This window comes from Protomyctophum bolini, assembly GCF_963924005.1.
Source record: "Protomyctophum bolini genome assembly, chromosome: 8".
NCBI classification, from domain to species: Eukaryota; Metazoa; Chordata; class Actinopteri; order Myctophiformes; family Myctophidae; genus Protomyctophum; species Protomyctophum bolini.
Genome location: NC_137869.1, coordinates 34,304,753 through 34,318,906, shown reverse-complemented (window position 1 = coordinate 34,318,906; position 14,154 = coordinate 34,304,753). Strand labels below are relative to the sequence as shown.

General features: G+C 43.3%; 1 protein-coding gene and 1 long non-coding RNA gene across 8 annotated transcripts in view; both read right to left on the bottom strand.

The window, feature by feature from the left end:
- Window positions 1-4,059: 4,059 nt before the first annotated feature.
- On the bottom strand, window positions 4,060-5,163 carry LOC308320523. The gene is made up of 2 exons (XR_013964540.1): window positions 4,370-5,163; window positions 4,060-4,324 (listed from the first exon to the last, which is right to left on the bottom strand). It is a non-coding gene; the product is annotated as an uncharacterized lncRNA (long non-coding RNA).
- Window positions 5,164-5,195: 32 nt separating this feature from the next.
- pik3r3b (phosphoinositide-3-kinase, regulatory subunit 3b (gamma)) overlaps window positions 5,196-14,154 on the bottom strand; it is a 209,395-nt gene continuing 200,436 nt past the window's right edge. For all 7 annotated transcript variants that reach the window (XM_080771005.1, XM_080771003.1, XM_080771002.1 and 4 more), the window contains 8 exons: window positions 11,150-11,285; window positions 10,651-10,749; window positions 10,028-10,208; window positions 9,158-9,283; window positions 8,640-8,959; window positions 7,846-7,920; window positions 6,292-6,462; window positions 5,196-6,171 (listed from right to left, as the gene is read on the bottom strand). In XM_080771005.1, coding sequence (XP_080627131.1) covers window positions 5,973-6,171; window positions 6,292-6,462; window positions 7,846-7,920; window positions 8,640-8,959; window positions 9,158-9,283; window positions 10,028-10,208; window positions 10,651-10,749; window positions 11,150-11,285 — 1,307 coding nt within the window. In that variant the 3' untranslated portion in view covers window positions 5,196-5,972. The remainder of the gene's footprint in view (window positions 6,172-6,291; window positions 6,463-7,845; window positions 7,921-8,639; window positions 8,960-9,157; window positions 9,284-10,027; window positions 10,209-10,650; window positions 10,750-11,149; window positions 11,286-14,154) is intronic.

Genomic DNA, 14,154 nt, shown 5'->3' with positions numbered 1-14,154 from the left:
CAACAGTCAAGAGTACCAAAGATGCATGCTGGAACTGTACGTATGTCAAAAGGGTAAAAGGGCGAGGAGGGGGGTGTTATACACTTTTTTTTAAACTCTTTTTTTTAGTACTTTTTTAAAAGTTATTTTAAATATATATATAAGAAGCTGTACTCCTTGAAGCTGTGCTGGGTACTGTGATCAGTTAAGCAGTGGTAAGAACACACAAGACTCCTTGGTGAGAATCACAAACATATTCAAACCTGGCTGCAAATAAAACTTTGCAGGACTGCTTGAGGGCAAGAAGTAGTAGTAGTAGTAGTAGTAGTAGTAGTAGTATTAAAAGAACAACAGACAGTTGCTATTTTAACAGTCCTGGGATGTAGTGAGAATAAAAGACACTCTGAAAAAAAAAGTGCAATATTGTACCATTTTGTTACTAGGCCTGCACCATTTGAGTTGTGGAGGTGATTCTTGTATATTTACCTGTGAGGGTAAACCTCAGCCTGTTCCTGGAGTTATTGTTAGAGCTGACGTTTTCCAAAAGGGAAAACTCAAACAGTCAATAAACACTAAACTAGATAAAGAATGTATTCTTTTGGTATGTCCCCCTCAACCTTTTCAACTGCTCTTCCCTTGTGGGTGTCCTTAGAACTGTACAACCATGTGCATATCCCCCTTTTAACCACTTAAACCCCCAGCATTGTGATTCGGGCGGAACATTAGCCCGAAAATAGCACATCTACAAGCTTGTAGTTCGGCAATTTTGCCAACGAGATTTGCTGGGGAAAAAAACAGTCCAAGTACAGTTGAAAGTTGAAACTCTCTCTTTTTACTAAGAATAGAGGGTTTCAGTGGTTAAAATCACATTCTGAGGATCACACCAGAAGGAAAACACTCCGTCAGTTTGACAGTCAAACCTTGTGATGACAGACGGAAAAGGGAATATTGCATTGTGTTCTGAGGTGAGACACGATAAATTGCTTGTGTCTGGCGGAAACCTTGAATCAACTGGTGCATCTTTATTCTCGTCTTTATACTGTGACATCTGACACTGTACGACAATCATTATGACATGTAATTGAGAAAATTTGCCTGAAAAGAAGATGTTTGGCAGAAGGTTTCTGCAGGATACTGGTGGCGCATGCTTTCTTCCAGCACAGAGATACTAAGATAGAGAGAATAGCAAACTGAACTACCTGTGGTCAAAATATGCAAATGAGTGGAATAAAAAATAATAATATTACTTTTGGACTTTTTGGTAAATAAAGACATTTTTAAAAGCCATGACATGGATCACACCAATGGCACACAATGACCTACAATTTCAGAACTGCACGGACCTATAAAAATGTACCTCTGCCTAGTGAACTATCTATATTTCGTGAACAGAAAAGGACAGGACTCTTATGATGCCGTTATAGCATTTTAAAAAGCCTGCGACAGGGACATCATCAAACTAGGATTTTTCACATCCTTCTGACCATTGAAGTACCTGTTTTGCACTAATTCATGAATCCACTATTATGATGATCCTTAACCACTTTTAACCTGGGGTCCCTATATTGGGCAAGTCGTTATAGGTGAAAAATTAAATAGATCTATAAGCTCAGCTTGTGAGCTTGTAGATCAGCTAGATTTTGCAGACACCATTGTACGACCGTGTATAAAATAGGACAATACATGGTTAAGAATCCTAGCTAGCTATCACTCGTCCAAACAACAAGACCATGGTATTAAAATGAGCTTGAGTTCTGGTAATATCAAGGCAATGGAGACATTATTGTCATACAATGTGACATTGAGACATCCCTTTTGAATGAACAACAACAGAAGGATATAAAGAAGTTAACTGAAATCTTTGGTCTAAATGTTGGGGGTCAGGGACGTATTGAGGAAAGAAAACAGTCAAAGAACGGTAATTACTCAAAACAACCCTTACAATTGTGTTTTGTTTTAGCTTCACATAATGATAGATACTTTTTCTCAATGTAAATGTATGTGACCAAGAATGCATACATAGGCTACACACGCAGACATTCACACAAAATAAGTATTTAACATAAATCTTTTGTAGATGATAATGTGTGCAATTTCAGACAAGCCCTGTGAAGTGAAAGATTTGAGCGTATCTCTGAGAAAGTTTCATAAAGCGCCTCCTTCCTTCCCTCCACATAATGTCTATATCTGTAACCAATACTGTACATCTGCCATAAAACTTTAAAAAGTCAAACCTCCGCCCCGCTCAGCATAAAACAAAAGGGATATCTTTGTTTGCTTTTTCTTTTTTTTTCTTTCAATAAATGTATATTTTCATATAAAGACATTCAACAGTGAGCAATGCAATAGTTCAAGTAATAGAGTTAGGGACCATGAGTACCCCTTTTTAACAAAACGAAACAAAAAAATTACAACCTTCAAACGGTGGTAATGGAGGGGGAGGAAAGACTAGATTCATTTAGTGACCGGGGTCTCTAAGATCTACAGAGAGTCATGTGAGACAAATCTCTCAATGCGAGGACACCCGTGCTAAAATGTCAAAAGACGTGATGGTGTAGCTTAATCGACTGAGAGTCTGAGTGAATGGTGTGGCTGTAACATATGGATGCAGAAAAAACCCTGATTTTTCTAAATCGCTGGCTTCATTGTGTGGTATGAAAAACGTTGTCTGTGGTCCAAAAGCCTTGTTCGAACCTTAGGGTTTTTACCAAAAGGAGATGGTTTTGTTTTTCTTTCCCAAAAGCACCGTAAAGAGTTTAAGATCCAACTTATTTCTATGAAATGTCGATGAACCCTCGTGACTGCGGTGCTAAAAGCACTTTGGGCCCAAACTGGTCTTACTGTACATTCAATATTATATCAACAAACCCGCCCTCTTGTCCCTTGCACCGTTACAAGACTGCCTAAAAAATATATCTAGGAAGAAATAAGAAGTGGAGACCAGTCAGTAGTCAAAGTCTGAGACATTAGACTATGGGTTCACCTCCAACTGACCAGTCGTATTGATATTGTCCACTCTGTTTTTCCTCTTGCTGCTTGCTAAACAAGGTATACAGGGACAGAACAAGCACCAATTAAGCTTTTAAATTTAAGCCCCAAACGTATATAGCCAAGTTTTCTCCTCCCGCATCCCCAATATTCCACCACAAGGGCTCTATCAAAGGTTTTTTGTTTTTCCAACCCCCAAAATCTAAACAAATCCTCTGATTTGAATGAACTACACCGAGGGCATGAGACGGGGGAGGATGGCCAATACATAAAGGTGTGGCAGTCAGGTGTGGGCGTGGGCACAATGGCACAGGTGTTGATACACGCGGTGGGCTACAACCAAGGTTGTATCATTCGCTCACAAAGACTCCACTGCACCATATCCCAAATCAACGGCCCGTTTTCCTTCTTACAAATCCAATCCAAGACACTCTCCTACAGCCATACTAGTGTTTGCGTGTGCGTGCGTGCGTGCGTGTGTGTGTGTGTGTGTGTGTGTGTGTGCGTGCGTGTGTGTGTGTGTGTGTGTGGCACACAGAACCCCCACGCTGCCTCATCACAACTATGAAAGACACTGTGGACGACAGACGGTGCTTGTCTGACTTTGTAACCAGCCGGCCTCTCCTGCTCTGAAGATCACTACAGGCTCATGTCCAACATGTGGCGGGCATGTCAGCCGATGTCTACAGATCTACTATTGTGACAATTCATTTGACTGGTACTGGAGCTGTATGTCCAAACAGAGCCAAACCACACGTGCTGTGTGGATTTGGAGAAGGGGATGGAGTGGGCCCGAGTGTGGCTAAGCAGCTGTCTTTGTTTGCCACCAGCCAGGGTCACTAAATCAGCCCCATTGAGCTCTGCTAACCTCCCCTTGTCATTGAGGCCTTAAAATAGGGCTCTAGATTAGCAGAGACGGACAGGGAGGGGACAGACGTCTGGGAAACAACACTGACCCCATTGTCTCACACACATCTCCCATAGCAACTGCCCAATTACAGCCAATGTCTCAGTGCGGGCGTGATGACAACAGCCAATCAGAATAGAGAATTCTCATTTCCAGGAAAGAGAGAATGAGAAAGAGAAACTTGGTTGTGGTTTTTCTTCAGTTTTTGAAAACATTTTTTATTGTGCGATGATGTTAGATAGACTTGTTCTTTTCTTTGACATGAAATGTTTTCACTGGTTATAAAGTCAAGCACCAGATGAGAAGTCTTTGAGTCATAAAAAATAAAATAAGAAAACAGACAAAAAAAAAGGTAAAAATAAGAAAAAAGGTAAAAAAAAGGAGAAAAGAATCTCACTTCAAAAGCTTCACTGTGCACTGTGATTATCTCTCTGAACCCCAGCGGGGAACCTTCACTGTGCACTGTGATTATCTCTCTGAACCCCAGCGGGGAACCTTAGTGCATCTCTTGCTCTCTCGCTGCTTGACTGCTAGCCTACATAATCATAAAACGCTGGATTGCACGTTCAAGTTTTTTTTTCTTTTTTCGTTTGTTTTTTCATCATCTCTAAAGCATGTGTGTCTTCTGGTCAGCACATCGCCTCTCTCTACCTGCTCTTCTGTGTTACACATAAACATTTGTTTTTTAGTCAAAGCTTATCTCTGAAGGTTTTTGTAACAGATACACAAACAGTCCCAGTTTATCAACCACAGACATTAGCATACAAATATTTCTCTATCTCTCTTTCTTTGAAACCACACATAAAAGGCTCTATGGTCTGGATTTTTTTCCTTTCACACTCTTTGCTCAGAGAAGGATGATTTCGGCAAAGGGGACCACTCGCAACTCACAACCTTGAACGCAGTTTGCTCTGGCATAAGTGCTTCTTATTTTGACCGCCTGGAAAGTGGGCCATGGTGGTGAGAGTCTCTGCGTGTACCAGTTGGTGGTCCAATTCACAAATGCTTTCATGTGTGGTATCAAATGAAGCACTCGGTTGCTTTTTCCTCTCCTCATCGCCATTCAAAAACACTAGTAAACACACAGCGGTGCACTTCTACACGTCCCCTCCACTCAACACCAACTTTGGTCTATGGTTCTTCTGGATCTGTAACATTACCATTTAACATATGGCAAAGGAAAAACTATGTTCCAGCAAAGCAAGGACGAAACAACTCTACAATTAGTATAAAAAGCAAGCCTTCTTTTAAGACTACAAAACCTTTTCTGTATCGTTCGTGCACTTGACTGATCCCCCCCACCCCACCCCAAAACCCCTCAGCAGCAATCTAGAGGGAGGAGCGTCTCGTTATGCTACATTATTTTGCTTTTTATCGTAGAGGGACAGGGAACAGACACTTGACATCATCATCATCATCAATATTATATCCTCTTGCGATTAGCAAACAAGCTAGGAGTAAACAAAAGGAAACGTTTCATAGGTAGAAAGAAAGAAAGAAGGAAGGAAAGAAAGAAAGAAAGAAAGAAAATCTACTCCAAACGAATAAAAGGATTGTGATAACAAAAGCGTGATGATGATAAAGAAAATAAAGAATAAAGCAAGACTGGAAATGAACTGTGTTTGTCGTCGTTTTGTCATCGTTTGATTTTGTCTTTTTTTAGTTTCTGTTAAGCCGGAGTTTAGGTAGCAGCGGGGTCAACCTGAAACTCTGAAGCACTCCTACTCCATTTTCTTTCCTTCCTTCCGTTGCTTTTTTCACATTCACAAACATTTAAAACTTCCTTGTGCAAATCAAGCAGTCTTAGAAAGAATGCCCTCCGAAAAATGTTCTAGTAAAAATATATATGTATAACTCCAAGGTGGCTGACGTGTGTGTTGCAGCAAGTGTTTTAAGTCATTTATTTTGTATCTCTTTTTGTTTTTAACCTTTTGTCTGGTGTTGGGGTTTGTAGGTTTTGAGTGCCTTCCTCGCCTTCCCCCTCCCCTCCCCGCCCTGTCTCCCTTTCTCACCACTAAAGGGGGTTTGAGGGGTTTGTTTAATTTGTCCAAGTCTTTTTTCTCTGTCTGTCTGCGTCCAGGCAGGGTGTTGGCAGGGCTCATCTGCGTCCGGAGGGCATCTGTGCGTATACGGGGTAGGCCAGGCGCACGTTGAGCGAGTCATTGTGCTGCACCAAGGAGGTCTGGTGGTAGTGGAGCACCAGGTCCTTCAGACTGCTGTACAGATTGTAGGGCTCTGCGAAGCCGTAGCCTCGTGGCGTGCTGTAGATGACGCAGTGCTTCACCTCACTTTCCACGCTGGAGATGAACAATGAACAAGAGAGAGAGAGAGAGTCCTCGATGTTAGGTTATGTTTGACTAGGTAGTTCGATATTAATTAGTTGCCAAGGAAAGAATTTCCCGGTGTACAGTACTTACACAACAGAGCAGGCATAGCAGCCTTTTTTGCTGCTCTCTCGAATGAGGAAAGCGCCGTCCGGCTTCCCAATGAGCAGGTCCTCGGACTGTGTCCTGTTTAGGTCCCCGACGAACCAACTCTTCTCATCATAGTGGGGCAGGTTCTCATCCTCCTCTGTCACAAAGTACCCTCTGAACACACAATTTGGTTGCATGATATGTTTGTCCGACAAGAGTGCCACGTTTCCGCATGCAGATCGGCTACTTTCGCAGTTTGATTTGTCCTAATGTTGGTGCTAAATAACACTTAAACTCACTGCCAGTCCAGGCAGGGAGGAGGAAGATCTGAGCAGATCCACATGGGCACGCATGCAACTCGAGGAAGTATGTACGGTAGTGCTGCCAACGAATATTCTATATCCGAATATAGTTTCGAATCAAAAATAATAATTAATAACCGAATATATAAAATTAAGGTTCGAATTAAAAATAATAATAAAAAATATTTATTTATTTATTATTATTATTAGTTTTCGGTGCCATGGGTAAGCGTTGTGACTTGTGAGCTTGTAGATTAGTTATATTTGCCACGCGACACGCCGACAACGGCATACATTGAAGAATAAATCAGCTGCCTCGCACATTTCCTAAACACAGACTATACAGCGCAGCGCAGCGCAGCGCAGTTCTGATTGGCTGCCTCGTCTCCAGCCATGTTGCCTCAGAATTCTTTAGGGTCACTAATTTGAGCATAACAGCGGAGCGCAGGCGCTAGCCAGCTAAAAAGTTTAATAACGTCGGCAGCAGACCCACAGTCCACAGATAATAATAATGCAGCTGGCTGCTGGTAATTATTATTGGTAGGATTGCTCATTTAAGAAAAATGTTTTACTGGAGAAGGGAGAATGTATGCGTTCCGTTCCATCTCAGTTTTCAGCAACAACAATGCGCGGAGAGAGAGTTGCGCCAGCAATGCGATCTTAAATGTTATGTCTCAGGTTGTATTGGTGTAAATATAATTATAAAAAAATCCGATTGGCTCAAATTGAAATCCGAAATCCGAATGGCTCGAATTGCTCGAATCCACGTGGGTTTTTAAAACGAATATCCGAATCCAATTTTTGGACAATTACGGCAGCCCTAATGTACGGGCGCTCATTATTAAGGCCCAGTGGTTCCCAAACTGTGGTGCGTGCACCCCTTGTGGTGCGTGAGCGCCTTCTAGGGGGTGAGCGACATGAAAAGGCTAATTAATGGTGGTGCTATGAATGTATTATACAGTAAATATATTAACATACTGTATTATGCCAATATATTATGCCAAGTATATGCAGAATATAGCCTATGCTGCATATATATGCCATATTCAGGTTCATATATGTGCATATAATCCATATATAGGAAATATATAGCTTATGCAATTTTTATTTCCATGTAGGGAGTGCGTCAGCTATAGGTCAGAAGGTAACATTCATGGCCGTGTGTATGCCTAGCGGTGGCACGGACCTGAAGATCTTAAGTTTGGACTGATGACAGTACAGGAAGACTCAAGGACCCAATGAAGTTCAGACTTACTCATCAGTGTTTTCATTCTTGATCCCCAGCCAGTCGTTAATTCGTTTCTGACGTACTCCTTTGTGATTGAGCCAGCTGCAGACGACAAGAAAGGAAAAATAGAGGGTAGAGAAAGAAACAGTGACAGAGGGGGGGGGGGGTGCATGGGAGAGAGCGTTGTTTGGGGAATTAGTACAACTAGGAATCACTGTAAAGGTCTCTTTTCATTTAAAACATCATTCTGAATGGCACTCTGAATAAGCTTACGACTCTATGTAAACTGTTACGTGAGGTCATACTAATTAGATTTTTTTGTAGAGTTAATGTTGGGACAGTGCCAACTCTGCTAATGCTATTAGACACATTCCTAGAAGCCAGGGCCTCTAACTCAGGAGATTCCCCCAAGGGAGGGCCCTGGCTAAGAGGAAACACAAGTTTCCAATATGGCAAAGCACCAGATTACCCCTCCTCCTAACTTCACAGCTTGGGGCTCCAGTTCCACTGAATGTATCCCCGTCAAATAGCCGTTTATGTCCATCTGAGCTAAACTGTCAGCTACATGGAAGTTGGGTCAGACAAGCATTTCAGAACATATCTAGTTTTCTGGTATCGACAGGAGAGAAACCAGGTATGTGTATTAAAGCCTTTTCAGGTAATATCATATGTTACGTTCTTGTATGTAAGGCCAGGAGTTCTCAACGATGTCAATTCAACAGGCAGAGATAACGCTCCCTCCCTGATCTGCTAAATGCACACTACTGTAGATACCAGTTTTCGACTTTACTGAGAGTAAATACCAGTCCCTGAATACTCACACTAGATACTGGTCCCTGATCTTGCGGAGCTGAATGAGGTCAGGCTTCAAGCTGTTCATCTTCTTGTCCGTCTCGCGGTTGTCCATGGCCTGCGTCTTCAGGTCTTGCTCCAGGCGCACCTTGCTGTCGTGGATCTCCCCCAGCCGAGACTTGAGCTTCTCGTAGTTCATCATGATCCGTTCGATCTCCTTGTCGTTGCCCTCGCGGCGGAAGCGCTCGATGTACTCTTTGCTGTAGCGCTCCTGCGTGTGGCACTGCTCCTCGAAGATCTTGATGGTCTCGTTGAAGGCCTCGATGGCCGTCCGCTTCATCTGGATCTCCTGAGATTGAAGGGGCAGGAGGGGGACAGTGAGGAGAGGACCGGGTGAGAAAGTGAGGCAACAGGTTTCAGTGAAGGTTGGCAGTTGCCCTGTTCTTTTCCTGCTGAAAGTCTCACAGGATCCCAAAGCAGTGCCTGGCAGAAGAAGCACAGGTCTTGGGACATCTACAGTATAAATTGTACATGTGTTTATGTATACCTGTGAGGTCTTGGTGTATTCTTCGTACAGTCTGTCATACTCTTTGCTCTTCTCCTGATACTGACTGTGGTATTCTTGGAGCTTCTTCCCCACAGCATCAATATTATCTTCTTTTACCAACTGGTCCTGATGGAGAGAGAAAGAGATGGGAGTAGACATTAGATGGCTGTGCAGAGAGAGAGAGAGAGAGAGAGAGAGAGAGAGAGAGAGAGAGAGAGAGAGAGCATACAGGCTTCATGCAATGGGGTCAACTAAAGACAGGAAACAGACGTGAGGGGGATAAGGAACTAATTGCAATTAAGCAATAACAAAAGTGTGTGTGAGTCCATGTGGGCGAGAGTTTGAGTGTATGGACATCATGCATGTGCCTGCTTGCCCTCTCTACCCCCGATTCTGCTTACTGCTTAACAGGCTCGTTAATAAACCACCCACAATGCTCCGGGTGAACGACGAGGTGCGAGAGATGGGGAGTAACACTCGTGAGTAATGACTCGCCTGGAAAAGGAACGCGTGATAGGTGGGGAAAAATAAGGAATAAATGCAGGGATGGCCTTTTGACACGCTGGGACACATGCAATCATTTAGGCAGGGCGGCGAGCAAGCGCCGATCCTGCTGCCTCTGCACTTTGGGGGTGGAAAACACCCAGCGCCAAGCAGCAGGTACAGGAAGGGGTTGGGGGACAGGTCAATGAAAACAGGAGGAAAGGTGGGCAGAAAACAACAGAATAATGTACGTAAACAAATTAAGAACCTAAAATTTCTTTGAACAAAGAAAAGTACCTCCTGAGACAAGAAAGCAAAGCATGTAGGAATATGATGGGGAAGAGCAGAGTGTATGGATATACTGTAATATATGTGTATTTATTCTACCTGCTGGTAGCGGGAGATTGGGTACATGAGCTTTACATCCAGCTTGGTGTTGTACTGTGCCAGGGACTCGTGCCTGTAATGGCTGATGAGGTCCACCACGGAGCTAAACGTCAGGGGTTCCGAGAAGCCGTACTTCCCGTCCCGGTGGTAGATCTTTATCAACTTGTTGTTCCCCCCTTTCCTGGAGAAACAAGGAAAATATATGAAAATATAGCAAAACTCTCTTGTTGCGTCATTATGAACTAGGCAGTAGGACAGAGTAAAATCCTCAGTGATCATTTAACCTAGACTGTACAAATGGACCCTTAAAAGTCGCTGTCATTCCATTTACAGTTCAAATGGCTAAATTACAACTAAGGATTTTATTGTGTGTGCTAATGATCAACATCACAACTGAATGGAATCCAGTATGGTGTTTCCCAAAAGCGGTTTTTAATACAAAGCAGCTGGCAAATTGTGTCTTTGTTTTCCTTCTACACATTGTTTCCCAACACCTATATTTAACAGGGAGGGCCAGCTGGTTTTAACACGCTAGATTTACAACTCAACTCATAACACTTAAATAGGTTGTGATAAAAAGAAAGATAATTAAAATAAATAAAACATGTGTCAGTGTGTTATACCTCAGTGTGAGTGTGTAGTCGCCCTGCATCTTGGTGGAGGCGTCGCGAACCAGGAAGGTTCCATCAGGCATGTCTCTGAGTTTATCATTAACCTCTTCCCTAAAGGAGAGAAAGATGGATGCATGGACAGAGGGAGAGAAAGAGTGAGACAGAGGTGGGGGAAAAGAGAGGAAGAGACATAGCTTAGCCACCGGCGATCCTGTGCATGGATGCTGTTCTAAGTTGTAGTTTAACCACTTAAACCCTGCAAACTTCGTTGCAGGGTCTCCCAGGATTCTCCTTTTCACCCTCTACAGTACACCAAATCTCTTAGCCAAGTTCACAAAGCGTGGTGTTGCAATGCATTGTGAGCTCGTAGAAACGCCACTTTTAGCAAATGTTGACATATTTTCACAGAATGTCAGCCTATTATGATAATGACACGCTAAGAGGGACTCCAATAAAGCTGTGTGTGTGTGTGTGTGTGTGTGTGTGTGTGTGTGTGTGTGTGTGTGTTTACCTGGATATGTCGCCCCAGTACCACTCTGCCTCTTGCAGAGAGCCACCAGCCCCTCCTTCCTTGGTACCGTTGGTGTTGCCCCCTACCATCACAACCGAAGAGGACTGCTGGGGCTTGGCTGGCTTAGGAGGAAGAGCTGGAGTCAGAAAGTAGGGGGAGAGAGAGAGAGAGAGAGAGAGAGAGAGAGAGAAGAGAGAGAGAGAAGAGAGAGATCGGTACGTTAGTAGTTGATACGATGGAGCAACAAAACATACATACAATTTAGGCATTTAGCTGTCTTCTGTCTTTTTCTCTCTCTGTCTATCTCTCTCTCTCTCCCTCTTCCACCCCCCCCCCCCCCCCCGACACGGTCGAGGCAGATGGCCGCCCACCCTAGAGTCGGGTTCTGCCTGACGTTCCTTCCTAAAGGGGAGTTTTTCGTTACCATTGTCGCAATATTGCTTACTCTGGGTGGATCTTTGTTGGTTGTAAAGTGTCTTGAGACAACTTGTTGTGATTTGACACTATAATAAAATTGAATTGAATTGAATTGAATTAGCAGATGCTCTTAATATCCATCCATCATGACAACATCTTTAGCTTGCGGAAAGGGAAGCCTAAATGTCATGCCCCTGACACACACACACACACACACACACACACACACACACACACACACACACACACACACACACACACACACACACACACACACACACACACACACACACACACACACACACACACACACACACAGCACAGCACAGCACAGAAGAACATACTGTATGAACTGTATTCTTGGCTCAACAAAGCCACTATGTAACGATAATGCAGTTGGGGATGTTGCCATTAATCACACATGGAAGCAGAGGCATAGCAAACACACACCATACATCACTGGATTAATTACTTGTGCGTGCAAATAAAAATCTATCTCACACACACACACACACACACACACCCTTAAGTCATTGGCTACTGCTCCTGTCTGCCAGGCTTGTGGGGCTAGGATCCGGTGTTGGTGCCATAACTGCCAACACATCTGTTTTTAATGCATTTATGTGTTACTGTATGCTCCCCAATGATTAAGCAAACATATTTGCATTGCAGGTCATATTATTCAGCCAATGGATTGCACGTTGAATCAGAAGAATATAGTGGCTTTCAATGTCTTTAATACTAATATTAACCAGTCAGAAAATGATTAGCTTTGTGCGTTAAATTCACTACGGAATTAAAAAACTCCTCTACCCACAGTTACTTTAATATCTGTGAAAAATATAATTATGGCACAGAAAATATGAGCGTTGTTATTCAACAAAACTGTACACTAAATTAAAGTCACTGGCTCTTACTTTTAAATCAGGTCATAATAGATTCACAAGTGAAATGATCCCCCCCCCCATCCCAGTGTAAAATAAATGCAGAACTGGTGAAGCACTAAATAGCTGACAGACAGTAGCCCTTGTGTTTGCTGCACTGCCTCGTGCCAAGCACAGCTAACCTGCCCATGACCCGCACTACCTAGACACTATACAGCACGCACACACACACACACACGCTCAAAATGTGTGTGAGACCACATGTTTGAAACTATATGTGCACATCTGGATACAGTTTAGGTAACAGTAGTGGAATCGTTGGAGGCTGGAGCTTTCCTACATTCAGATTTCATGAGCATTGCTCAGCCAGAGTACACACACACACACACACACACACACAAAGAGAGATCTGGATTTCTGTTTTGCCACCATGTGTCCACCTGCATGCGTGTCCCAGGAGTGTTCCTGAACATTGTGACCAGATGGAGCATCAGAATGTAGCGCAGAAGACATGCAGAATGACAGAGCGATCCCATACTGCACAGAACGATCCCACACTGCACAGAACGATCCCACACTGCACAGAACGATCCCACACTGCACAGAACGATCCCACACTGCACAGAACGATCCCACACTGCACAGAACGATCCCACACTGCACAGAGCGATCCCACACTGCACAGAGCGATCCCACACTGCACAGAGCGATCCCACACTGCACAGAGCGATCCCACACTGCACAGAGAGATCCCACACTGCACAGAGCGATCCCACACTGCACAGAGAGATCCCACACTGCACAGAGCGATCCCACACTGCACAGAGCGATCCCACACTGCACAGAGAGATCCCACACTGCACAGAACGATCCCACACTGCACAGAGAGATCCCACACTGCACAGAGCGATCCCACACTGCACAGAGCGATCCCACACTGCACAGAGCGAGGGCACTGAGTGACTCTCAGCATGGTGACAGTGTGCGTGAGGTTTATCCCTGTGTGGTAAAGTGATTATAACTCGCTGGACCAGTGAGTGTTGCATCACTCATCGCTCATCACCCTCTGCCAACACCAACACATGTCACTGTATCATTTTACCCACACACGCGCACACACACACACACACACACACACACACACACACACAATCTCTCTCTATTAATTGCATCTATTTAGTTAGTGTAATACCATAATGCCCTCTGACCATTTTTGTACCTTTACTTGCACAGTTCAAAGGTTTACATGCGAACACAAACTGTAAACTACATGAAATAAACAAATCATGCAAGATGTAAATAGTTCAACACAACTAATATTATGAGTGGTTTTCTGCAAATTGAACACAAAAGACACTTTTAAATGACTATGGCAGTGTCAGAATTATTCAAGCCCTTCATGTCAAGTGTCTTTAATACTTTAATACTTTGTAGAGGACCCTCTTAATTGACCAGATCACTTAATTGTATTTCTTTGTATCATCTCTTCTTTTCTCTAATCATGTTCTGTAGATAACCAAGTATTCTAATCATGTTGTTGTTGTTTTTTGTTTTGTTGTTCTTGTTTTATATACTGCAATCATGTATTCTGGATACACTATATTTCTTGTACAATGTTTCATTGTGTTTGACATACCTCGTATAAGCCCACTGGGCTTTTTGCCTCAGCCTAGCACTTTACCCTTCTTATATTTATATGTTCAC